Raw genomic sequence first — 24,176 nt, 5'->3', positions numbered from 1 at the left:
GAACACGTCTATAAAATCTGAGGGGCGCATGAGGGGCGCATGGACACCTCATTCCATGCACTGCCAACGCATCGTCTTCGTTGTACTCGGTACCTGGTCCTTTTCGCTATTAGCCATATTTCTTACAAGTCTTTTCTACTTGGCTTTTAGCACTTTTGTAGTCTGCAACTGTCCGTTTCGAGTCTTGCTATTCTGATCATTTTCTTGTTATATTTGTTTTATACTCCGGGTTTCATTTACTTGGACTCTTTTAAATCTCCCCTCCTTGACCTTTTCCTATTTCCCTTCTCTTCCCCCGCCTTTTTCTTCCCACACATTCACCCTGGAAGCCCACTGTTCAGCCGATCGAGTGCATCGTCACTCTAAGAACTTAGTTTTCGTTTCAGAATGCGATAGGGATTCGTCGGCTAGGGGGGTTTGCGACTGTCTGTCGCTAATCGCAAGATGGTAGAACACCAAGAGGATCATTCTTCGTCCTCTTTGCATACTACAACCAGTACGTCATAATATTTATTTTTTGCGCTATTCTCCCTTCTATGGGGATGTTGAGAAAAGAGGGATGCTCCTATCGTTTATATCCCCTTATGATTTATTTGCAGCCCAATCTGACCAGCTCCAGCCGAGCAAATACCTGCTTTCCCCAAGGTTAATACACCATGTGACTCGTCTGACTTGTCGCATCGGGCGCAAGATCCCGCATCTGTGCCTTTGCCTCCTTCACCTCCGGAATCGCCAGCCATGCGCGCACTTGAATCTTCGAACGTGGGGTCAGGTGAGTTGGGCTCGGGCCGTGCCAGTCCCATGGTAGAGGCCGCTCTTTCCACTGGACACAACGGGCCTGTACCAGTGGAAGATGCGCCCCAGATTTCCTTCGAGGATTTTGCCACTCGTTATCATCAGAACCAGCGCAAGCAGGCCCAAAGGAAGCGACTGGAGAAGCGCCTGCGTGCCACCAAGGTGTCCATTGGCGTCTCTGCACGTATGGTTCGTGTCGGGCTGACTGCACAGCGAGGTCTCGTTGAAGCTCTCCGCCATGATGACAAGGCCAGTTTTGTTGCTCTCTACCATACACTACAAGACCTTCAGGAATCATGCTCGTCACCTGCTCCCAGCGATGGCCAGACTGACTCCGTGGACGGGGAGCCATCCTTGGGAACTGACATTGGCCGTTTCCCGGATTTTCTTCATCAGCTGAGCCCCCAGTCCCGGACGGACTTCTTGGAGATTTTGCGGCTGGTCCGCTCTGATCCCCAGTTTTTGGTTGACCGGTTACAAAGCCTGTCCTCGTCCCAGTTGGCTGCTTTTACCTCTCCCGCCACGGTTTTGGATACCAATGATCCCGCGTTCCCTTCTACCTCCCGGGCTCGGGCCCAGACTTTCTTAAACAGGAGCCAGACTCAGTCCGCTGCATTCAAGGACCACGCATATGCCTTTGAGAGGACTGATCCACTATCTATACTTCTTTTTAACGTTTTTGCCGCTCCATTGGATCCAGAGACGCCTGAAGCCCGCTTGCGTATGGAAGTGTGGTCGTCCGTCTGCGCTCAACTAATCTCCAACGGAAGTAGTAGATACTATCCTCTTATCGGCCAGATCCTTTCTTCTTGGACCACCGGCAGCACTTGGAAAGCCCGCCCCAAATTTGAACTCTACCTAATGGACATTTTACAAACCGGTGCTTTTCTCCTAGAGCCTATAGCCACACCACCCGGGCTGGATTTTGCCATGGATTCCCTGGACCCCCTGCGAACGGATGTTGCGGAGGAATTCTTTGCTTCTGCCGTTGATGACTTATTCCGTGTACTTGATGATCCAGACGGCGGCTTTCCTCACGCCGTGCTACAGTTTGCAAAGGCCGTTTTGCGGAAGCTGGATAATCCCGAGACGCGCAGTCGTTTCTTGGAGTTTTTGTTTCTCCAGTGGTTCTTTTCAAAGTTCCTCTATCGCGCATTGACTTATCCTGAGGTATATGAGCCTCTGGCCCTTGGTGAACTTGCGAAGCTGACTCCAATCTGCTATTGCTGCGACAGACCCACGGTCTTCTCCTAGACTTCCATATCAGAAAAGATGCTCGCGAGAAATTGTTGAACCAGGTTGGGCACCGTGCCTACGCTCAAGTCTTTGCTATTTTGCGTTCAATGTACGTCATCCTAGCTTGAACTCTTTGCAGCTTTTGGCACTGTGGCTGATATGTTGAAGGCATCATTTCTCAATACCTCGTCCGATAATCAAGGGCCGTGTCGAAAGCATGCTCTCTCGGTTCCATGACACCATGCCGCCGGAGGTAGCGGGTGACCCTTCTATTCCCTCTTTACACGCACCACTTCCTCATCGACGAAAGTCTTCAACTTTCCTGATGATGTCTGCTTTGGACGTTCTCACACTCCTAGACACTCTCTTCCACCAGACTCCCTCTTCTTTGCATTCCTCACCAGCCTCTGCAGGAGTTCATTCTTGGCCGTCCAGTCCGCCACCCTCTGTCAACCTCCGGCCAGACTCACTTACGGATTCTGGATTCCCTCGTTTCAAGCACGACACAAGTCCAAAGCCTATGTCACATAATGGCTCCATATTCTCAGTGGAGACTCGTTCTATTTTAGCGCCGGAAAATAGCCTGTCTGAAAAGGCCGCTCGCATTCGATTCGAGCTAACTGATTTAGACCATCCCAATGAGCGGTTGAGCTTAGAGCACCCCTCAGACGAGCATTGGACCATCTTCTCAGTTGCACCAGACGGCCATGCCTTAACTTGGAGCCTCCTTCCTGATAGCAGATATGAAACTTCCAAAGCCCCGATAATTGAAAGTGACGATGATGCGCACTCCACGACGCTAGGACTGGAGGAAAATCATGAAGCATTGCAGACAGCGATCATTCGACTTGTCAATGAGAACCGCATTGAAGACGCGGGCGACTATGGGTTCCTTTCACAGAATACCGTGCAGCCAGTCGCCATGTCATTGAAGCAGCGGTTCAACGAAGCGATGTTATGCTGCCATCATGACTCCGATTTTGTCGGTGCGCACTACTGGTGGAATGCGTCACAGCAGCTCGGGCAACGAGGGACGCCTAGCTCATCGAGGATCACGGACGATTCATGGATATTGGGCCCGATGCATGAGAACTACAGTCGTTCTCTGATTCAATCACGAGCTGTCATTGAGCGTTGCGAGAGTGACTTTGTGTCTCTCGATCACAGTCTCCGCCGACTCCAAACTCAAGTCAAAGACCTGACGGCTACCTTTTGCAAGATTCGAGACAAGATGTGGTACATGAACGACGTCAAGAACTCCATCAGATATGAGGAAGCCAAACATGTGGCTATGGCTTTAAAAACGATGATCTACTCAGCCCGACTCTTCAGTCAGTTCCCCGAAGAACAGCGGTCCCGCTACGGAGGAAGGTCTTTGGGTGGCTCCTTGTTCCAGAAACCCGAAGTGCAAGTTATGAACATGATGAAGGCACCCAGTAGCCAGGGTGGGCCGAATAAGCTGTCTGACGAGCAAGTGGAGCTGACTCAGAAATGGTTGTCGCACAACGGAATCGACAATTTCTGCAAGGGAGAAGAAAGAATCCATCGATTCTGTTACGAGGTCCGGATGAGCATCAATAAACTAGTGGGTGAAACAATGGCCGAGACACCGGTGTTATGGGCAAGTGAGCTTTTCCAGGGGGAACGCTCAAGGTTTGAAGGTTACGGTTCTCGCACATTCCCAGGAATGTCTATGCCTAGCACTCCTCGACCTTCAACGACAACAAGCGAGGATACAAATTCTGCTTCCCACTTCTATGGTGCCAATATGCCAATGCCCGATCCTATGTCTCGTCTTTATCAAGATACACCGTCATTAGGTCGCAAGCCCTCTATCCAAAGTATAGTGTCCGATAAATCGAGACCGCAGCGTGACTTTCCTTCAATTGACATGTCTTCTCTCGGAGGTTCACCTGGCCGCGCTGCTTCGACATCGACCGGTGACACCCACAGCTCATTCTGGTCTGCACCCCAGCGGCACCCTATGTATGCGACAAGCGCATCGAGTGTCTACTCGCGGCCACCATCTATGTTCAGTGAGACGGCTGCTCGTCAGCCCCGTCGTGTTGAACGCAAAACACACGGGAAGACGGCGTTCATGGATGGCTTGAGACAGACACTGACTAGTCTGCTTCTGAGCGATTTGGGCTCTCCGGTATGGAGTTGCGGTAGTGAAACTGACGCTTGGTTCACCAATGCGCTGGACCAGAAACGCATTCAGGTGGAAATGCGCCGACGAGCTGCTGTCCAGAAATTCTACGCCGATTATGAAGAGCGCTCCAAGCATCTTGGTCAGCAACGTGGTTCATTGAAAGGTCGCCGGAGCAGGTCTCTAGGCAACCTACGTGGATCCCAGCACAAAGCCCCTCGTGTGGAGGCCTCGTCACAACTGCCGCAAGCAGATTTGGAATCGGAAGAGCATTCGGCGTTCTCATACAAGGCAGTCTTCCACCGGCTGATCGAAGTGTTTTCACGCCATGGAAACCCCTTTGTAAAGCTCAACGCGTTGCGGGACTTGCGTTCGTTGGTGGTTGCATCCCTCATCTCGCCACAAGATGCCAATTCCCCTACAACTCTCAGTTATTCACCGGGAGAAGGTGACAGGATGCGGAGCAGTTCTCAACTCCGTCGGGCCACTCGCCACAGTTTCTCAGAGGTGCGCCCCAACAACCTACCCCAGGTGGACCCGATGCTACCTTCTTCTTCTCCTCCCGAGTCAGTGACATGTGGTTCCCAACGATCTGACTACTCCACTCCGTCGGAAGCACAAATCGTAGCAACCTTGCGTGATCTGATTCTAGATGTGAAACCGAAGACCCTTTTCAGGGATTTGCAGTTTATCTCAGCGTTTGTCCCAGGAGATCAGCTAAACAAGACGGATCGCGGGACAGCATTCCTTCAATTCGGTCTGGCCGCGTTAAGCCTCAAAGAAGAGATCTGCCACAGCATGGTCGAGATCGCCGACCGAATCGTCTTCCAGGAACTCTCCCGTCGCCATCCCCCTTCGCCTCGGACTTCCAATCCCGCCCTGGCCATGCTATCCAAGATGCAGCGGGAATGTGGATCATCACTGCTAAAGAGGGCAACCCGGTCGCCCAGCGCGAACTTGCCATTCTTTATCTGACTCACCCAGAGCTTCTTCCACGCGTGACTCTCCCTCTGACCCTCCCGCGGGATACCTTTAAGGCGGAGATGATGTATCGACGAGACAAAGACTCTAAATCGGACCCGCAGAGTATGTGTCTGGCGCTGCACTGGATGCAGCTGTCGGCCAGCGGTGGCGATACTCTTGCTCGGAACCGGCTTCGTGAGCGTGAGGAGTTTGACTCCATTGCATGATTGACTTTTTGGCCTGTCTGGGTTTCTGGTCTTGCTGTGCTTTTTTCTTTTATCATTCTTTTCCTCGCTGGCTCGATCCTTTTTCCCTTTCTTTCCTCTCTTTCCTTTTTTTCTTTTTTTCCCCTTCATTCCGACTTTCTTTTCTTTTCTTAACTCTACATCGTGATTATTATGTTGCATATATATCCATATACCCCCCGTTCGGGCGATCTAGTTGGGTGTTTTTTAAGGCATTCGTGGACTATCGTGGACTTTGGGACTCTTGCCTCGGGTTTCTGTCTGGGCTTGGCTCTGGAACATGACTGGCGTTCTTGAATACATTGAAAGACTGGGCGGTTTGCTGTTTTGATCTCAGTTTAATGATATATTTCCTTTACATATTTACAAGTATGTTCGTATCCCTCCACACTAGAGCTCCATGTATTGTCCCTTTAAGCGTCAGAACAAAAGCGTGACAGTGCAAATTATTTTCATATCATGTAGCATAGAAGCTTCTAGTTAGTTACTGGACCTGATAATATGACGTCCAAGGGCATCTGATAAAGGTTTAGCTAAGCTGGTCGGGTAGATGATCGGGCCGACGTCATCGAGCACCCCACCACTTGACCTTATATTCTTTCTTTTCTTTTTCAACTCGTGACTGAGCTATCTGAGTCAGGTTCATTCGATTTATCCGTTTTTACCCGCTATATCAGGCGGTGCTCAGCCTCTCTTTTGGATTGCAGCTGAACTTTGGAGGCCTGTGATATAATCAAAATAAAACATCCTTTTGATTTCCCTTCCCCACCTTTGGAAATCAGTCTTCTTATTACATCGTCTACTTGCAAATCGGGCGACAGTCTTTCCTAGCTACCATCCAACCATGACTACCGCACCGCACATGCCGGCCAAGGCGCACAGCTCCGATGATGTGCATCATCGGCCAAAAGGTGAGTCCAGACTACGTCAGCACCAAACGGCGACCAAAAGCAACGATGGGATCTGACCAGCGCATTCTTGCAACTAAACAGGCATCCTCAAGAACTCCAACTCCTTCCAAGGCACTACCGCTCCGATGACATCCGTCTCCCCACCCTCCGTTCCCACCATCCCCGAACCTGAGGAGACCAAGGAACTCACACTCCAAAACACCCTGCAGAATGCAGGCCGAAGATCCTCATCCACCGCCCGTCGAGGCTCTAGCTCGCGCAGACAGTCGACAGTCAGCGCCCATGACGAGAACGAGCCTCGTCTGAAGTGGGACGAAGCAAACCTGTACCTGGCCGAGCAGGAGAAAACAGCGAAGATGAAGATCGACGAACCCAAGACTCCATACGCTCCCCACTACGACCCCAGCGAAGATGATGAGCAGATGCGGCTCGAGGAGGCACAGCAAACCCTACTCGATGCGCAGGGTATTGTCGTCGACGAGCTGGACAAGCCGACCAAGCCCGCCCAACACCGGAAGGGCGTGTCCGAGGATGAAATCCCTGACCTGGAGCTCGGTGAACCAGAGGAACACATGCAGGACGTTGCTATGAACGACCCTCGTGTCTTCCGTGACCGTAGCATGAGCATGGACTCGCACAAGAGTGAGAAACATGTTCATGTCGGTGTGGAGGATACAAATGGTGCCGATGCGCCTGGTCATGATCCCCTCTTGACTACTGAAGAGGCCCGCGCGAAGCATGCTCATTTCGAGCAGCAGCGTAAAAAGCACTATGAGATGAGGAATATCAAGGAGCTACTTGCGTATGTTGATCTTGGTCCAGCCTAATACTTTGATTTTAAGCTAACATTATATATCTAGCCATCCCGAGGATTTGGATGAGGAAATGGAAGACAATGATGAATCGGAGCCTGGTGTCCCGCCCGCTATGCCTCCGATGCCTGAACGGTTCCGCAGCAACGGACTATAGAGATAGTTTGACTTCCTGGTTCTTTTCCTGTGCTCTGATGTCTTCGGGTCTAGTTCTTGCCCCTACGGTGGCCCTAGTTGATCTCAGGTCACCCTCGCTCTAGTATCTCCTCTTTTTTTAATTGTGCGTTCTCTTCTTCTGTGTATATTCCCCCAGTGCTATCCCTCTTTACCGGGATTTTTATTCTTCTTCGTTTCCTATTCTGGGTTTCCACTTAGCAAATGATCTCTTTGCTTCAGACCGAAGTCTATCCTCGTGTGGCCGGAATGAATACATGATCTATATTACCGGACCTTATACGTAACGTGGTAGCATGAATCTTGTCTAAATAAGCTCGTAAACTCTGGAGATCGTCCCCGGGCTTGTCCTACATGGATATAAAGGCGAAAATAAGTATGTTGTATGTTTCTTGTGTTACGAGACAATCCTATCGTTATAATACTACCAACGCCAGTATTTTAAGAATGGCCCAGGTCATGATCGGCATTCAGCTGTTATTCGCTAGAGCCACTGGACATCAATGCACGTCGAACACAGGGTTCAGATTGGTCAGATGAGGGAAAAAGCAATCATAATATTACCTAGATCTGCAGCCAGTGTACTCCGTACGCCGTACGCCGTACGGAGTGCTCTTGTCTCATTATTTGCTTGGTTTTGGGGCAAATATAGGCCACCCCCTTCCCAAGCCCATCTACTTCTGGCAAATTTATTTTGCTTGCATCTTTTGGCTCAATCCCAACCTTTTTCTCTTCTGCTTTGTTTTACTGATCCAAAACAGCCGTTTAATTGTTAAACTACGCCTTAAAATGTTTCCTTTACCGGATACCAAGAATCAGGTTTCATTGCCAACATGGGGATATCGCTGGCGCTCGTCCGATACATTTATTCTCAGCAGCATGTCCATGGCATTATTTACAGGTTCGTTTATTGAATTACAATGAAGAGTGAACATTGAGTTCCTATCTTACAATTGCTTTCTCTAGATGAAATGCTCTTCGCCTTCATGGTCCCACTGCTCCCTCACATCTTCGAGAACCGCCTAGGGCTAGACACATCCCTCACCCAGCGATTGACCTCCATATTTCTAGTTGAAGGGGCATTGATATCTATCATCTCAAGCCCATTTGTTGGGAATATATCCGACCGAGCCAGCTCCAAGAAGGTCCTACTACTGGTCTTGCTGGTACTAACGCTAATCAGCGTATTATGTCTATCAATCACAACATCCCGTAAGGTCCAATTTCTATACTATGAGTCGCACTGCCAGCCATTTGTCCTAATTCATTCCCAGTAACCTGGCTCTTAATCGGTCGCTTCTTCCAATGCATCGTCAGCAACGCATTATTTATCGTCGGCATGGCCACAATGGCCGAGAACATCGGATCAGAACACATGGGCAAGATAGCAGGTTTGAGCTCGACCCTAACAGCAGCCGGGACATGCTCGGGACCTGTCATTGCTGGGTTTCTCTTTGGAATTGGAGGATACTGGACAGCATGGGGTGGCGCGACTCTGTTTCTCGTCGTGGATATCATTATGCGTCTGCTCATGATTGAAAAGCCGCAGAAGCGCCGTACCGCCTGTCACAGTCGAAATGGATCTCTATGCGCCGAGGAAGATAGACCGTCGTTGGAAGCAGAACCACTTCTCAACGGAGATCGGGCTTCGACTACAGAGGAAATTGGCGGTTGGCGCTTCTATGTCTGTCTTTTCCGCCAACCTCGCTTTACGGCGGGGATTGTCTGCTATTTCGTTTTTGCGCTGTTTATCGCCAGTTTCGAGTCTACGATTGCCATGCATGTCCGGTCCGCTTTTGGTTGGGGCGTTTTCCCTGTTGGGCTTTTGTTCGCGTCAATTCAGGGTCCTGGGATGGTCTTGGCTCCTCTTGTTGGGTTGTTAAAAGACCGTGTCGGGTCGAGGGTTCCTACTACCATTGGATTCATCATTGTTGCGCCTTTCCTATGCGTTCTTGGAGTCGCAGGTGATGAGCGTTTTCCGTGGGCTACTTTGGGATCTAGAGGGAAGATCATTTATGGAGTCTGTACGACTATGATTGGATGTTTTACGTGCTTGCTTATGGGGGTTGGCACGATGGAAGCAACCGGTAAGCTCGGGGTGTCATTTCTGGGAACTGGAATGCTGATGTTTTCTTTATAGAAACCGTTGATGAGTTGGAAGAATCGCATCCTGGCATATTCGGTCACTACGGAGGGTATTCTCGTGCTGTTGCAGTCACAAATATGAGTTGGATGTCTGGTCTACTGGTCGGACCCATCTTGGCTGGATTTATGGTCGAAAGATTTGGGTACTTCGAGCTGCAGTGTGTACTCAGTAAGTTATTGATACTAATGGCTGGCTTCCCGATCTAACGATACCTAGTGGTGATTTCTTTGCTGGCTAGCGTTAACGCTGCCTTTAACCTCAGTTCAACCAGTCGGAAAAAGGAAGAGTGTGATAGTGACTTCGGGACGGATGAGCTCTAGTTGCTACATGTCCGAGAGAATACGAAATATAGAGTAGTAATATTAATTTAATTTGCTTACAGAATGCGCTCAACGTGTATAGGGAACCAATTTACAGGACTAGACAGCCAGAAACATACGAACAGAAGCAACTTGCAATGGTTGGATGCTAAGGAGCACTCCCTACAAAGTACTCCGTACATTGCTGGCACCTGCACCTCGTCAATTCGACCCGCTGTTTGGCCAATGTGCTTTCGCATATGCAGGTCGAAGGTTTTGGTCACATCTGCCTGCGTCCATTTCCGAGCAGGTGGCTTGGCTGAACCTGACTGCATTGCGCTCCGTTTTGTACCGGTGGACGGAGTACTCCGTACGTTTACCAGGATCATGATCTGCATGGGGATCTAGTTCAAGTATGATAATCTTCCAAGTCGATCTTCTTATGAGAGGTCTACGGAAATACCAAGAATGTAAGGTTATTTCAAATTCCTTGGCCCTTCATGGACACTAAATATCGCCACTAAAAGAAAGTGCCTAACTCTTCCGATCTCCGCAGGCCCGGCTGGCGCAATGGCAGCGTGAAATCTCTGGAATCTACAAGTCTAACTAAAGTATCAAACAAGTCTAAGCAAACCCTTGGTCTTTTTAATATAGGAAACCAAAGTATCCCATGTTAGAATGAGCTGATAGTACTGCGTTGGTCCTTGTTGAGTCCTACCAGAGGTGATCCATGAAGTGATACTGTATAGGATAACGATGTGAGACTAATAAGCTTTGCAATTTCTTCTAAATATATAACCTCACCAAAGCTCCCAGCATTACACCCTATGTGAGCTGCACCTAACATTACTGCAATGAATATCTGTCTCACGTTTGCTTCCCGTCAAGGCCAGTGAAGAGTTCATAACCAAAGTCTTTGCTCGAATCATTGAACCGGAGCTTCTTGTCGATCGAATCAATCTTTTCGATATCTTCAGGTTCAAGCTCAAAGGCGATATCGAAGTTTTGTGTGATCCGCTCTGGCGACTTTGATTTCGGGATGACGGAACGGCCGTGTGCAATACCCCAGGCTACAAAAAGGTTAATGAGATCTTGGAATATCATCTCGGACAGTCGAAAGGAACACATACCGAGTGCGACTTGGTTCGAAGTTTTTCCGTACTTCTTTCCGATCTCGACCAAGGTCTTATCATTTACCAGCTGACCATGGTCCTCGCGGGAACCATAGATTTCATTCTGGTTGCCGAATGGTGAATACTGCGTCACATGAATGCCATGCATCCGGTGGAATTTAAAGAACTCCTTTTGCTGGAGCCAGGGATGCATCTCCATCTGGTGAACGGCTGGTTTGATCGTCGCATTCGCAAGGATACGCTCGATTTCCCGTTGGGAGAAGTTGGAAACCCCGATAGCTTTAGCTTTACCGGATTTGACAAGGCCTTCCATTGCCTTGTAGGTCTTTGATCAGTTAGTAGAAAATCTTGCCGTTGGTTTTCAAACAGGACTTACATCGAGGTAGTCAATGTCATCAGTTATCAGATTCCCGTCTTTGTCAGATGGGAATGGATCATCTCCACGTTTGAAGGCAACAGGCCAGTGCATCAAGAATAGATCAAGGTATTCCATGCCCAGATCATCCAAGCTGGCCTGCAGTGCGGGTCCAACATCGTCAGGATGGTGCTTGTTGTTCCACAGCTTGCTGGTAACAAAAATCTCGTTCCTGGGTATGCCGCTTTGCTTTATAGCTTTACCGACAGCAACCTCAGTGCCATAGCTAGGGGAGTCAGCCTAGGTTTGTGCGTCGGATCGAGAAAGTTTACCATCTTGCCGTGTCAATATGGCGATATCCTGCTTGGAGGGCTACAAGGACTGCTGCCTCTTGGGCAGACTCGTCTTGCCAGGTTCCCAGGCCAATGGCAGGGATCTGCGCACCAGTGGAGAGTTTGAAGGTTTTCTGAGCGTTAGAGACCATTGTGGTAGTTTAGGGTAGAGAAAAATGAAGTAAAGACCAAGATAGTGTTAATTGTTGGCTTTATACCTACATACCTAGGTATGTAGATCTTGATATATCCATAGATTGGTTCTCCAGCTACCAAGATTTGGAATTCCAAGATTCCAAGATTTCCATTGTACGTTGATGTTATGATGACATCCGGATGACATCAACCTCAGACCTGCATCTCTCCAGATGAATATCCCATGAATGGATAAGCTGATTTCACCCTCAAGCGTAATGCAGGCTACAATTATATGTATTCATGCTATATAATAGCCTAATGAACAACCACGAACTATGTATATGCGAAGGGCCTATGCACATATTCTTTTCATGTAAAATTTGGTGCTAGAGCGAACTGCTCTTTGATGACGATGTTTTACGCCATGACATTTCCATTTCCAAGATCACTGGTAAATACACTAGACCAGTCAATCCATTTCCATTGGACGTTTGTCTGTTAGCTAGATCATTATCAACTAAGATCATATGTATACTATATGGTTGTTATATGTCCTAATTTTAGCTCTATGTTCAAAATCCGATAGTTATATTTGCTAAATATATAGCTTCTTTAGTAGCTTCTTTCAAAGCTAATAATTTTTCAGATGTTAGCGATTCCCACTACAGAGTACTCCCTTCTCGAAAGTTGTGTACAAAAATTCCTTATAGCTGAGCGCTTGCTTTTGTTCATCACAAACTAAGTACAACATTGTCATTATACTTAAAAAGGCCAAGAACAAAAATATAGGAGAGATACGAAAAATAAAAATAGATGTGACATGTCGATCATGAAACACAATATAATATATTGCAGGGCTGACAGGTGACAGGTGGGGTTGATAAGTGGCCCGATTATTGACAAGGCAACTGCGACCCCTGTGAATTCAAAACCCCCTATTTCCTCGAACCTCAACAACACCCTCAACCTCACCATGGCGGATGCTGCTGATCAGAATGCGCCTGCGTCTAGTGCGCCCGTGATCGAGAAACGTGAGCAAACCGTGGAAGCAGTCGATAAGCCCGTGGAAACACCCGCGATTGTCGAAAACACCGAACAGACTGCAGCAAAAGATGAACCTGCGAGTGCCCCGGTTAAGGAGCAAGTGCCTGCAAATGATGCTACTGCCGCCGCCACTGCCACTACAGAGTCCGAAGCGGCAAAGCCTGAAGAACCCAAGGCTGAGAAGCCAGCCTACCTGAGCAAGAACCCGGCGTTGGGCGAGTTGTTCAGCCGCCTGCCAACCATTCTCGGAAACGTTGGTCACGCTGAGATGTGGGGAGTGCCACTCAAGGACAGTGACGATATCCCCACTGTCAACGTGCTGATCAAGTTCCTGCGCGCAAACGAAGGCAATGCCAAAGCCGCCGAGACCCAGCTCAGCAAGGCACTCCAATGGCGCAAGGACGTGAACCCGCTGGCATTGGCAGAGTCCGCGAAACACAGCGCGGCTAAATTCGAGGGTTTGGGATACCTGACGACCTATGAGGAGAATGGACAGCCCTTGGTGTTTACTTGGAATATCTACGGGGCCGTGAAGGATATTAGTGCGACATTCGCGGACACCGATGAGTAAGAACCCGGCATGAAGAGTACAATTGCAATCAATGCTAACTGCATGCAGATTCGTCCAGTGGCGCGCCGCTCTCATGGAACTCGCCGTGCAGGACCTGAAGATGAAGGATGCTACCGAGGTCATTGAGTACGACGGCGAGGATCCCTATCAGATGATCCAAGTCCACGATTACCTGAATGTCAAGTTCTTCCGTATGGACCCATCTGTTCGTGCCGCAACAAAGAAGGTCATCGATGTGTTCGCTACGGCATACCCAGAGCTGCTGAGGGAGAAGTTCTTCGTCAACGTTCCTGCTATCATGGGCTGGATGTTCACCGCCATGAAGCTTATACTGAGCCGGAACACCACCCGCAAGTTCCACCCGATCACGAACGGCGCCAACCTAGCTCGGGAGTTCTCTCCTTCGGTTGTCGAAAAAATTCCCAAAGCTTATGGTGGCAAGGGTCCGGAGCTGAAGGACAATGCTAGGGTCGTCCCACTGGTTGATGACAAGGAACAGGAGACCAAGGGCAAGGGCAAGTCTGCCGAGGGGCCTATTGCTGCTGAGCCTAGCAAGGAGGAGACGCAGGAGACGCCTTCGAAGGAAGAGCCCCCCAAGGCGGAGGCATCTAAGGAGGAACCTGCTAAGGAGCCTGCCAAAGAAGTTGTTCCCAAGTCTGAGTCTCTGAAGGAAGAACCTGGCAAGGATGGAGCCCAGTAGATCAATACTTGGCTGGTGCTGTCTGTTATGATACCCGGAGGAGCAGTGAATAACACTCCCCGCTCTTGTGTACCTGGTTTCAGGTCATTGGTGTGCTTTATCAAGATGCACTGTATTGTTAGTACCTTATGGTTAGCCATATCTAATTTTATCATTTTCTGTCTGTGAATTACAATGAAGATTGATTTGATGTCTTGAAGCAAAAGTATCTCAGTGTAGGCTGCAGGCTAGCTTGTACGGGTGACTGCAGAACCATTCGCGCAGCTCTTATCGACAAGCTTTCATCTTCCAGACAGCGTTTGTTCACTTTATCCATTCTATCCATTGAGGTTTGCCGCGTTTCGTTCATCTTATATACACAGCACTGACTCAATAGAAAGTGCTACTTTTGTCTAATCTGTGGATCCGCTGGCGGTGGCCTCAGGATGCGACAAGCCTTCTAAACCTCATCTGGCCCCTCGTCCCTCGCCCTTCACCTCACTTTTCGCGATAGCACCATTATTATCTAAACCCGAATTTATCTCGATCTTTCCCTCAACACATCTATTGCAGATTGCGCCCTCTCACCATGTCGGTCTGGAACCCCGATAACATCCGCGATGTCGCCGAATCCGTCGGTATCCTCAACCTCAATAACGATGTGACTGAGAATCTCGCCCGGGACGTCGAATATCGAGTTGCGCAGGTTCTTGAGGAAGCATTGAAGTGTATGCGCCACTGTAAGCGCACGGTTCTTACCACTCAAGACATCGCGCTGGCCTTGCGCAACCTGGACGTGGAGCCATTGTATGGCTACGACTCCACCCGTCCGCTGAAGTTCGGCGAAGCCTCTCTAGGACCTGGCCAACCGCTGTTCTACGTTGAAGATGAGGAGGTCGATTTTGAGAAGCTGATAAATGCGCCTCTACCAAAGGTTCCCCGCGAAGTCTCCTTCACTGGTGAGTGGATACCATTCCCTACTTCGAGGTGCTGTTCAGTCACTAACGTCTACTTTAGCCCACTGGTTGGCTGTCGAAGGCGTGCAGCCGTCGATCCCTCAGAACCCAACCGCTGCCGATTCTCGCAACCTCGAACTGGTCTCGAAAGGTCCGAATGCCAACTCGACACTGGCGGCAATTAGTGGCACGGGCGATGTGGCTGTCAAGCCACTGGTCAAGCATGTGCTTTCAAGAGAACTCCAGCTCTACTTCGAAAAGGTCTGCAGCGCCTTTTTGCACGAAACGAGCGAGGATTATCGCACCTCCGGGTATTCCAGCCTTCGCGAGGACCCAGGTCTGCACCAACTGGTGCCATACTTTGTCCAATTCATTGCCGAGAAGGTTACCCATAGTCTCAAGAATGTTTTCGTTCTTACGCAGGTGATGCACATGGCCGAGGCATTGGTCCAGAACCAATCACTTTATGTGGACCCTTACGTGAGCAGACCCTGTGATCTTTGGAGAACATGTTCAAACGCTAACCGCATACCAGATCGCCTCTCTTGTACCATCAATTCTTACCTGCCTCATCGGCCGACAGCTTGGTGGAACTGCGGATCTCGTGGAGTCATTCGCTCTGCGCGATATGGCCGCCTCTCTCCTCAGCCTTATTGCCAAAAAATACTCCCATTCCTCTCACATGCTCAAGCCTCGGCTCGTGCGCTCCTGTCTCAAGACCTTCCTCGACCCTTCAAAGCCATTCGGTGCTCACTATGGTGCCGTGATTGGCCTTCAATCTGTCGGCGGCTCTGAAGTAATCCGTGTCCTCGTCATTCCTAATCTGCCCGAATACACCAAGCTTCTCAGCGATGGCTTGGACGATGCTGCCCGCCGACCAGCTGCGGAGCGAGTTCTGAATGCACTTGTGGCTGTGTTGGCCTCTTTGCGTGGTAGCCAACCGTTTTTGACCAATGGTCATACTGTCACAGACGATATCCGCTCCAGGTTAGTTGACAAGGTCGGTGATCTCATTGCGGCAAGGATCGTGGAGGCCGGTGAGGTGCAGTTAGCGCATATCATTTTGGAGGCATGAATGAGGTTGGGTTTTCAGCATGATATCTCTCGGGTGCTTTTGCAAATGAGGTCGCGACGATTTGTTCATGCGACATGGCGTTATCTCGGGCGTTGGTTCGGGTTATGGATACCTAGGTAGACATATTCAGGCTCTGGATATGTTTTTTAATTGCATGACAGTGATCATCGTGTTTCATATGGTAACTCCACCCATGGATATCCGTCTTATGTAGTGGATTGATTCCCTCTGTGATACCTAACTTGGCGTCTCTTTCCATACCTGGTGCTCAGGGAATGGATGGCTTCGCTTTTTGCTTCCAATGTTGCCAGTACGCTTGAGCTAATCTTGGAGGGCTCTCTTCGAAGGTTGAATGGCCCAGTTGACTCAAAATTTTTCCGATGCTCGTCTGTGGTCAATCTCGCGTTTCTCTATAGACTGCGGCTTGGTATCGGCATTCATATTTGCAACTGTAAATGTAGAGACGTACAGAGTATATCGTCAAATTTCCCCGCTTGGGCCTCCCCGCTGCTGACTCAGGTGTTACATAACAACTTCAGGAACGAAGTTTAATTCTGCCAGGAATCACCGCTCGTGTGAGGGCCGGGGCCTCGCCCCGCTTGTGCTCATTTCCGATTTTCATTTTCCTCTCTGACAGGTCGAAATCATCGGTGACGGTCTGCATATTACTGCAGCTTTCAGCTTACCAAACTAGTATGTATCACATTACGGTCCAATACATCTCCTGCAATTGAGACTTTCAGCTAACACATTGCTGTTCCCTGATGTCAGACAGATTTTGATCCGTTTTGCCCCACCCTATCGCCGGGCCCACAGAGAAAATCACTTATTACCAACCGAACTGGCCTTCAGCAAACATTTTGCACTCCCCCTCCCACTCGAGGTCACCAAGGCCAGAAAAAAAAGTGCTTCGCAAATCCTTTGAAGCGAGAGATTCTTTGCTCTCTCTAGCCACTGAGTAATCCTGATCTCGGGCACCCATTGGGCTTCTGGGTGAGACTGTCCTACAGACAAACCCCGCCGATGTTCACGACTGTGGCCCATCGCTACCTCGTGTTGATCTAAGCCGAACTTGTTTTCGCCTTCCATGAGCCCATCTGACCTTCTGCGATTCTTGTCCAAGCCCGCGAAGTAAGTGTGACTTTTCCCTTTGTCCTGGTAAAACCGCCGATTGCGAAAAGCAATCAAAGCCATTGGATCAAGGTATCAGGGTCAATGCCATGATCTCTGATACCACAGATGAATTTCAATGCGTCTATCCTCTCTTATAATACTGTTTCTAACCACCATACTGCTCTAGGCCTCGATAACACGACTCCCGTCGTCACCAGCTCCCACTTTTCCAATATCCTTTTTTTAAAAAAGCAGAATTCTCGTCTGCTAGACCCGATACTTTGACCGGTATCGGTATCTTCCAGGACGAGGGTACCGACTGCTAGTCACCATTTCTCTTAGCATCTTCTTTTTGTCCTTCGCCTTCCGCCCTCCTTAGCAGCCCTTCGGTCTGTCTGGAGATTATATCCGCCTGGTCTGACCAGTTAAATTTTTGTTTCAGGGCCTTCTCTTCTCAGACGGGCATCGCCCCCTTGTTCGTCTGGGTAAGTAGACAGTGCTTCTACAGCCTATCTTCACCGAAGTCCATAGGGCGGTCCGACGTCACTGTTTCTGCTTCGTTTAACACATACAAGTACAACAGCTCAAGCTACATCTGTCATCATGGTTTACGTCGGTATTCCAACTAACTACACCGCCTCGCCGTCCTCGTTCGCGGGGACACCATCTCTGACAATCAACTATGAGGCCACTCAGGATCTCGACTCGACCAATGCTTTCGAAGGTCCTGAGAAGCTTCTCGAGGTATGGTTTGCGCCGTCTGCCGCAGAACTAGGCGCCGCCGGTCCCGAAGGCCTCAAGAAAGTGCCCGGGGAGATTTGGAAGGATATGCTGGACCTGGTCAACTGCCAGGTGCTTTCCGTTATCTCCTCCGATGAGATGGACGCCTACCTGCTGTCGGAGTCCAGCATGTTTGTCTGGCCGCACAAGTTGATTCTCAAGACGTGCGGAACTACCACCTTGCTTTCGGGACTTCCCCGCATCTTGGAAATTGCTGCCTTGTTCGCAGGATTCCCACGCGCCACGGCTCCCCCATCCCGGGGTATCACGGTTGCTGCGGCTCCCTACCGAGTCTTCTACAGCCGCAAGAACTTTTTGTTCCCTGACCGTCAGCGTGGCCCCCACCGCAGCTGGCGCGATGAGGTGCGTTCTATGGACAGGTTGTTCGTCAATGGCAGCGCCTACATGATCGGGAAGATGAATGGAGAACATTGGTATCTCTACCTTACCGAGCCGGGCACCATCCTCACCCCACCGGCGAGTCCCAAGGAGGAGGTTGACTTCCACGAGACCGAAACTAAGGTCCTCAGCTTCCCTGATGCCAAGCTTCCCGCTGATTGTGATGAGCACGATGAGACCCTCGAGGTTCTGATGACCGACCTTGACGAGGAAAATGCGAAGCAATTCTACCTCGAGAACGCCACTGCCGTGGCAGAGAAGCGTCACCGCAACTCGGAGAAGGACGATGGTACTGATCACCTCGACGTATTCAGTAACAGCTCCGACATGGATGAGGAGACGGGTAACATCCTGCCACCGGAGCTAACCACCGAGGGCCATGCCCTGGGCACTGTCGTCTCTGAGTCTTGCGGCCTGTCCGACGTGTACGCCAAGAGCAAGTTCCCGGATGCTCGCATCGATGCGTATCTCTTCACTCCATGTGGCTTCTCTGCCAACGGCGTTGTGCCGGCTCCTGGTGGCAACGCTCCGGCCCACTACTTCACTGTGCATGTCACACCGGAGCCTCAGTGTTCGTACGCATCCTTTGAGACCAACGTGCCGCACTCTCAGAATGGCAAGGCCACCGCCGACATCATCCAGCAGGTCGTTGAAATCTTCAAGCCTGGTCGTTTCAGCATCACCTTGTTCGAGACTAAGCCCGCGTTGGATGAGCTCGACGAAGCGAATGGGCAGCATGATATGGCGCACGCTCAGCGCCAAGCTCTCCGCCGTAGCAACAAGATGGAGCACGTCGAAGGCTACCGTCGTGTCGACCGCATCGTCCATGACCTGAACGGTTATGATCTTGTGTTCCGTTACTACGAACGCAATGGCTGGAAAGGGGGGGCACCGCGAATTGGAGAGAAGGGGTTCTAAGGTGATTTGGTTCTTCAGCCATCTGCCGTTGGACTGTTCTCCCTTCGCGACTGCGACCTTTCTATCCGTTTCGGTTTCTGTTAATTTGACATTCGATTTCTGCACAGTTCTCTCTGTTTTGTTCATTTTTGTGTCAATCTTGTTTCCTTACATAGTGCACAGCATCGCATCATTAAGCTGAGCGACTCATTCTTTCCTCATTTGTTACAGTGGTTCAGTCGAGAAATCTTGAAGCATGGGTATATTGAGCTTCGGTTCTTCTCGGAATTTCGTCGTTCTATCATTCCTTTGATCATACCTCATACCTGGCTTCGAAGACTCATTCGCGGGGTAAATTTAAGCATCTTGAACCACACAATCGTCATTTTCTGCATTTATGCTCTTCCGTGTAAAGAGTAAATTCTAGGATTCCCAAACGTGTAATAGGGCTATGGTTGACATAGGACGGAAGGCGGTGAGATGCGTCCTTATCTCGTGTCTCGTCCAAATTGATTCCAATCAGTTACAACTCGCTACTTTCACTGAAAACCCCGCCGTAAATTTACATCGCTGTCTATGGTCCTTTGAGAGCCACCTTACTATCGCTCGGAGCCTTGAAACTAAAATTCATTCATTCCAATCCGAGTTTGGTTTCCACCTTCCGCGCCCGGCGCAACGGCGCAGCGTGGATCCTCGTCCCCCGAAAGAGCTTCAGCTTGCGCTCATACTCTATCGAGTAGACTGACAAACCCCACAGCTGGCTGTTTCGGATAGAAGTTTATCGATCAATTGCACACGCAATACACCCTACTCCAGTCTATCCGCTACAGCTTCTCAAAATGTCGTCACCACCACCATACCAATCATCATCAAACCCCCTCAAACGACCCTCCATCTCCTCCTCCGCCTCACAGCCGCTCGGTAAGAAACAGCGCATGCACCCACTCCGCCAGACTTCATTTCCGACTGGTGTCGATGCTGGCGATCGCAGTTTCGCTGGTACCAGTGAAGCCGGGAGCGTGACAGGCAGTTTTACAGGGAGTCTGGGTGGAGCAAGTGCAGACGGAGTATTCTCTGGTGCTGCGCGGGGGAAGAAACGAGGACGCAAGAGTAAAGTTGAGAAAGAGCGGGAACGGGAGCGTGATGATGCTCTTAGCGCCAGAGGGGGAGATTCCACACGGTTCGGATCAGTCGATAACGAGGGTTCAGTCAGAGGTGGCCCTTCTGGTGGTGGAGGGGGCGGTGGAGGTGCTGACGATGCGGACGATTATGACGAGGAGGACGAGGCAGAGCTATTCGGGCAGCAAGAAGGAGCTACGGATACAGAGGCTGAGAAGAAGAACCTAGCGTACGTGTTCTCCTGCCATTTTGGTAATATTGGATGAAGCTAACGTGGGTCTTGAACAGGATCCTGGTCGATGCTTTCAACCCTATGCAATCGGAGCGATACGACCTTTTCAAGCGAGCAAAGCTGCGCAAAGAAACACTCCGCCGCATCGTGAATCATGCCCTCTCACAATCCGTCCCAGCCAGCGTCGTAACGACCGTCAACGGCTTCACCAAGGTCTTCGCCGGTGAGGTGATCGAAATGGCTCGAACAGTCCAGGCCCAGTGGGCCGAAGCGCACGACCTTGCTGCGCGCGATGCGTTTGAAGCCGAAGAAGCCGCTGCCGAAGCCGCGGCCCAGGCGAAGGCCTCAGGCGTGACCGCAAACTCGAAGCCCTCTACGCCAACTCCCGCTGGCACACCGGTCCCCGGTTCGGCGTCAGCCTCTTTCAGTAACGGAGTTAAGAAAGAACCACATGATTCCAACAGTACACCTACACCCTCTATCCCTACTCATCCGAACTCAACAACATCCTCTCCTCACCCAACCCCCACTCCTCTCCGTCCCAGGCGCGAGTTCCGTCCCCCACCAAACCCACACCGTGGCCAGCTTCTACCATCACATTTACGTGAAGCGGTACGGCGGACAAAGCGTAATGGCGAAGGTGGCGGAGTCGGTTACTCGGGATTGAGTCTGGAGAACCTGGGAGTTCGTGGCTCGTTCACGTGGAACTCAGGAAGTGCAGGTGGGAGAAGGCTTTTCCGATAATAGCTTAATAGTATTTCATTACATATCGGCGAGCTGTGTTTTACTTTCTTTTCATGTCTAATACACTAGGATTGGCGATTTGGTCTTTGCGGGGAAATTGTGACAGCAGACTGGGCCTGTTCGGCTTTGATATCATGATTCTGCTCCGCAACATACTATGTACTACTAACCGACTTGACATGCCTTCATTGGGCCTCCATTTACTATTATCCTTGTACTCCGTAGATGGAGCCCTAGTTTTAAATCCTAGAACACGCCTGTGTACAACCACACATTCCACTAGGTCTGATATCAAGTTGATACATCTATCCAGGAGACCCTCGATCTTGGCAGGGGTGAAGAATGCCCTGGTCATTTAAAACGGTTCCATGTGCTCCATGTAGGAAACATGATTCGTATTATAAGGCTATGTAGGGGTGTATACCATTTCCTTTCTATGGGCTCTCCCTTATGGTATCATGTCGAATCGCTTTTTTTTTTTTTTTTTCAATCAGTCAAGTCTGCTCTCCGTAATGCAATGGACATATGCCAAGCATAGCCATTTCTTCCTAGCCACTATTTATAGGAACTTGGTGCTTTTCAAAACTTCTATATTGCTGCCTATGGACGTAGGAGGTTTGGTTGGTACTTTCGCAATTTCGGCGTTAGGGCTATTCTCAATGTCGGACAACCTTGGAATATCCGGAGTAACGGAGTAGAAATGGACCAGATGGCAATAGTAGGATTCTTTGTCCCCAAGCAGAGAGATAGACTACTCCCAATCGTCCAAAAACAGGAATTGAGGTAGATCATTCGACCCTGCAGAAAGCCACAGCGCATGCAGCAAGGGTTGCTATCCGAGAGTGGCGTTTTTCTCCATTTATTGGTATTCTGTGGTATTTCCATCCCCATAATCCATAGTCCACCTGCCTCGCAGGCAATATGCGATTGGATCTGAACTTATCAGGGCTGGCACTTGCAGGGCCGCGTCGACTCAACTCCTTTCTTTCTTGGCAGCCTCTTTCTTGATCGAAGGGGACGTCCCTTTGGGTTTCTCTACTGTTCATAGTTCTTCTTGTCATAACTTCATTTCTGGATTCGATGCTCAGTTTTCCTTTCTAGTTCATAGCCTGGTTCCCATTCAAAGATTTGCATCTTTGACTATCATTTATAATGCAATACCTCCAACCGTCTCATTTATACACTCGCTTAATAGACACAATACCTACAGCCTTGCCTTGGTCCTCAGGGGATTCATCAGTGAAAGGAGATCCCAAAAAGAGTGTCAAATGGATTGATGTATGTTTCGAAACCAGACAACGTATGATACGAACCTAACACGTTGGACGTCTAGGGCCTTCGAGGAATCGCCTCATTTTTAGTAGTGCTAACCCATCTCGCCCGAGCCTGGGACTATGCTCTATTCTCACCGCGCGATAACGAAAACGCCAGCCCACGAATCCTCCAATGGCCCATCCTCCGCATCCCCTGGCAAGGCCGCCTGGGCGTAACCATCTTCGCTTTCCTAACCGGCTATGTCTGCGCGCTAAAACCACTCAAGCTGTCGCGAGCAGGTGATACAACAGGAGCATTCGAAACAATAGCAAAGAGCGCCTTTCGTCGACCGCCACGCCTGATCTTCCCCGCGACAATTGCTCTATTCATTTCGTGGACTGTCGCGCAATTCGGTGGTTTTATAGTTGCCAATAGGTCAGATTGCTGGTGGTGTCGGTACGCAGCACCGGATTTGGCAGATTCCTTTTGGAAAGAACTTATTCGTCTGCCGATGAATTTCTTGTCGACTTGGACGACGGGATATATGGCGTACGATGATCACCAGTGGGCGCTTCTGCCGCTGCTCTTGTCGTCTATGTTGGTTTATCTTGTGCTTTTTGCGACTATGTTCGTCAAGTTTCGGTATAGGGTTTTGGCCTATATTGCCTTGCTGTTGTATTTCCATCAGAATGCAGCGAAGGATATAGGTAAGCGTTTCTCGTGGAAGAAACAACATACGAGATTCAATAAAGTACTTGCGGGGGATAAAGGGACCCATTGCTAACGCCGATTCTATAGAAACATTCCAAATGCAAGCTATCTACGGCATGCTCCTCAGTGACTTGTCCTACCACACAGCCCTCAAAGACTTTATAGAAAAACACCCGCGAGGCCGGAAGTTCCTCACCATCCCGCTCACTATTATCGGATTGCTCATTGCTTCATACCCTGGTGAACACCCCGAATGGGCCGGTTGGTCTAACATGATGTTCAAGGCAAGTCAATATATATTCCCGCCAGAGGTGAACGTCGGGAAACGCTACACCGCAATTGGGATCGACATGATCATCCTTGCGATCTTTTTCTCCCCTTCGACGAAAGACTTCCTCTCCAGCAGGCTCCTCCTCTGGCTCGGAAAGCAGAGTTTCGCCGTCTACCTCGTCCACGGCACCATGTTGCGTGTTGTGCTCTGCTGGATGCTATATGGTATCAGCGGTCAGCCGTGGGAGGGTCCTGAGCCATTGACTGATGACGAGCGCGACGACTGGTTGCCTATCCGGCCGCCGTGGGTCGTTGCTATTAGTATTCCCGTCTGGATCGGGCTTGTCTATCTCCTTGCTGCGTTATGGACAGCGTATGTGGATACATTCTGTGCTTCGATGACTCAGAAGCTGGAGAGGGCTGTTTTTGTTGAGGACGAGAAGACGCCATTGCCCTTGCAATCGGTTCCTATGCAGACGACATGATCTTCTTGTTTTCTCCAACGGGCAGCATGTTTCTGTGGACTGGGTTTGGGTTGAAATCGGCTTTGGGGTTGTCTGATTAGGGGACTTGCATTTCCTTGACGTGGCTGGTCCATGGCCATGGGTGTACATAGTATGTTCTGGCTTTTCCCTTTCAGGCTC

General features: G+C 49.9%; 9 protein-coding genes across 9 annotated transcripts; 8 read left to right on the top strand and 1 right to left on the bottom strand.

Annotated features, from left to right (window-relative positions):
- Window positions 1-738: 738 nt before the first annotated feature.
- On the top strand, window positions 739-5,370 carry N7489_002059 (uncharacterized protein; the record flags this gene model as incomplete). The annotated part of the gene is made up of 4 exons (XM_056707814.1): window positions 739-1,965; window positions 2,031-2,140; window positions 2,200-5,021; window positions 5,084-5,370. 4 exons carry the CDS (start codon window positions 739-741, stop codon window positions 5,368-5,370), a joined length of 4,446 nt encoding a protein of 1,481 aa, XP_056572116.1.
- Window positions 5,371-6,232: 862 nt separating this feature from the next.
- N7489_002058 (PP1-complex regulatory subunit GLC8) lies at window positions 6,233-7,268 on the top strand (the record flags this gene model as incomplete). Its single annotated transcript, XM_056707813.1, has 3 exons — window positions 6,233-6,299; window positions 6,381-7,101; window positions 7,160-7,268. 3 exons carry the CDS (start codon window positions 6,233-6,235, stop codon window positions 7,266-7,268), a joined length of 897 nt encoding a protein of 298 aa, XP_056572115.1.
- Window positions 7,269-8,074: 806 nt separating this feature from the next.
- On the top strand, window positions 8,075-9,751 carry N7489_002057 (uncharacterized protein; the record flags this gene model as incomplete). Its single annotated transcript, XM_056707812.1, has 5 exons — window positions 8,075-8,186; window positions 8,252-8,497; window positions 8,560-9,372; window positions 9,426-9,599; window positions 9,648-9,751. 5 exons carry the CDS (start codon window positions 8,075-8,077, stop codon window positions 9,749-9,751), a joined length of 1,449 nt encoding a protein of 482 aa, XP_056572114.1.
- An 846-nt stretch (window positions 9,752-10,597) lies between these two features.
- Window positions 10,598-11,702, bottom strand: N7489_002056 (aldo/keto reductase; the record flags this gene model as incomplete). The annotated part of the gene is made up of 4 exons (XM_056707811.1): window positions 10,598-10,800; window positions 10,861-11,188; window positions 11,240-11,504; window positions 11,551-11,702. 4 exons carry the CDS (start codon window positions 11,700-11,702, stop codon window positions 10,598-10,600), a joined length of 948 nt encoding a protein of 315 aa, XP_056572113.1.
- Window positions 11,703-12,661: 959 nt separating this feature from the next.
- Window positions 12,662-14,003, top strand: sfh5 (CRAL/TRIO domain protein; the record flags this gene model as incomplete). The annotated part of the gene is made up of 2 exons (XM_056707810.1): window positions 12,662-13,299; window positions 13,352-14,003. 2 exons carry the CDS (start codon window positions 12,662-12,664, stop codon window positions 14,001-14,003), a joined length of 1,290 nt encoding a protein of 429 aa, XP_056572112.1.
- A 27-nt stretch (window positions 14,004-14,030) lies between these two features.
- Window positions 14,031-14,496, top strand: N7489_002054 (uncharacterized protein; the record flags this gene model as incomplete). The annotated part of the gene is made up of 2 exons (XM_056707809.1): window positions 14,031-14,120; window positions 14,380-14,496. The coding sequence occupies 2 exons, from the start codon at window positions 14,031-14,033 to the stop codon at window positions 14,494-14,496; spliced, it is 207 nt and encodes a 68-aa protein (XP_056572111.1).
- Window positions 14,497-14,571: 75 nt separating this feature from the next.
- Window positions 14,572-16,013, top strand: N7489_002053 (TATA-binding protein-associated factor TAF6; the record flags this gene model as incomplete). The annotated part of the gene is made up of 3 exons (XM_056707808.1): window positions 14,572-14,941; window positions 15,000-15,418; window positions 15,474-16,013. The coding sequence occupies 3 exons, from the start codon at window positions 14,572-14,574 to the stop codon at window positions 16,011-16,013; spliced, it is 1,329 nt and encodes a 442-aa protein (XP_056572110.1).
- Window positions 16,014-17,729: 1,716 nt separating this feature from the next.
- On the top strand, window positions 17,730-19,223 carry N7489_002052 (adenosylmethionine decarboxylase SPE2; the record flags this gene model as incomplete). The annotated part of the gene is made up of 1 exon (XM_056707807.1): window positions 17,730-19,223. One exon carries the CDS (start codon window positions 17,730-17,732, stop codon window positions 19,221-19,223), a length of 1,494 nt encoding a protein of 497 aa, XP_056572109.1.
- An 818-nt stretch (window positions 19,224-20,041) lies between these two features.
- On the top strand, window positions 20,042-24,017 carry N7489_002051 (uncharacterized protein; the record flags this gene model as incomplete). The annotated part of the gene is made up of 5 exons (XM_056707806.1): window positions 20,042-20,550; window positions 20,610-21,274; window positions 22,493-22,575; window positions 22,631-23,258; window positions 23,350-24,017. The coding sequence occupies 5 exons, from the start codon at window positions 20,042-20,044 to the stop codon at window positions 24,015-24,017; spliced, it is 2,553 nt and encodes an 850-aa protein (XP_056572108.1).
- Between the last annotated feature and the right edge of the window lie 159 nt (window positions 24,018-24,176).

Source organism: Penicillium chrysogenum (genome assembly GCF_028827035.1).
Source record: "Penicillium chrysogenum strain IBT 35668 chromosome Unknown utg000001l_segment0_segment0, whole genome shotgun sequence".
Classification (NCBI taxonomy): Eukaryota; Fungi; Ascomycota; class Eurotiomycetes; order Eurotiales; family Aspergillaceae; genus Penicillium; species Penicillium chrysogenum.
The sequence above is the reverse complement of the archived record's forward strand: the minus strand, read 5'-3'. Positions and strand labels throughout refer to the sequence as shown.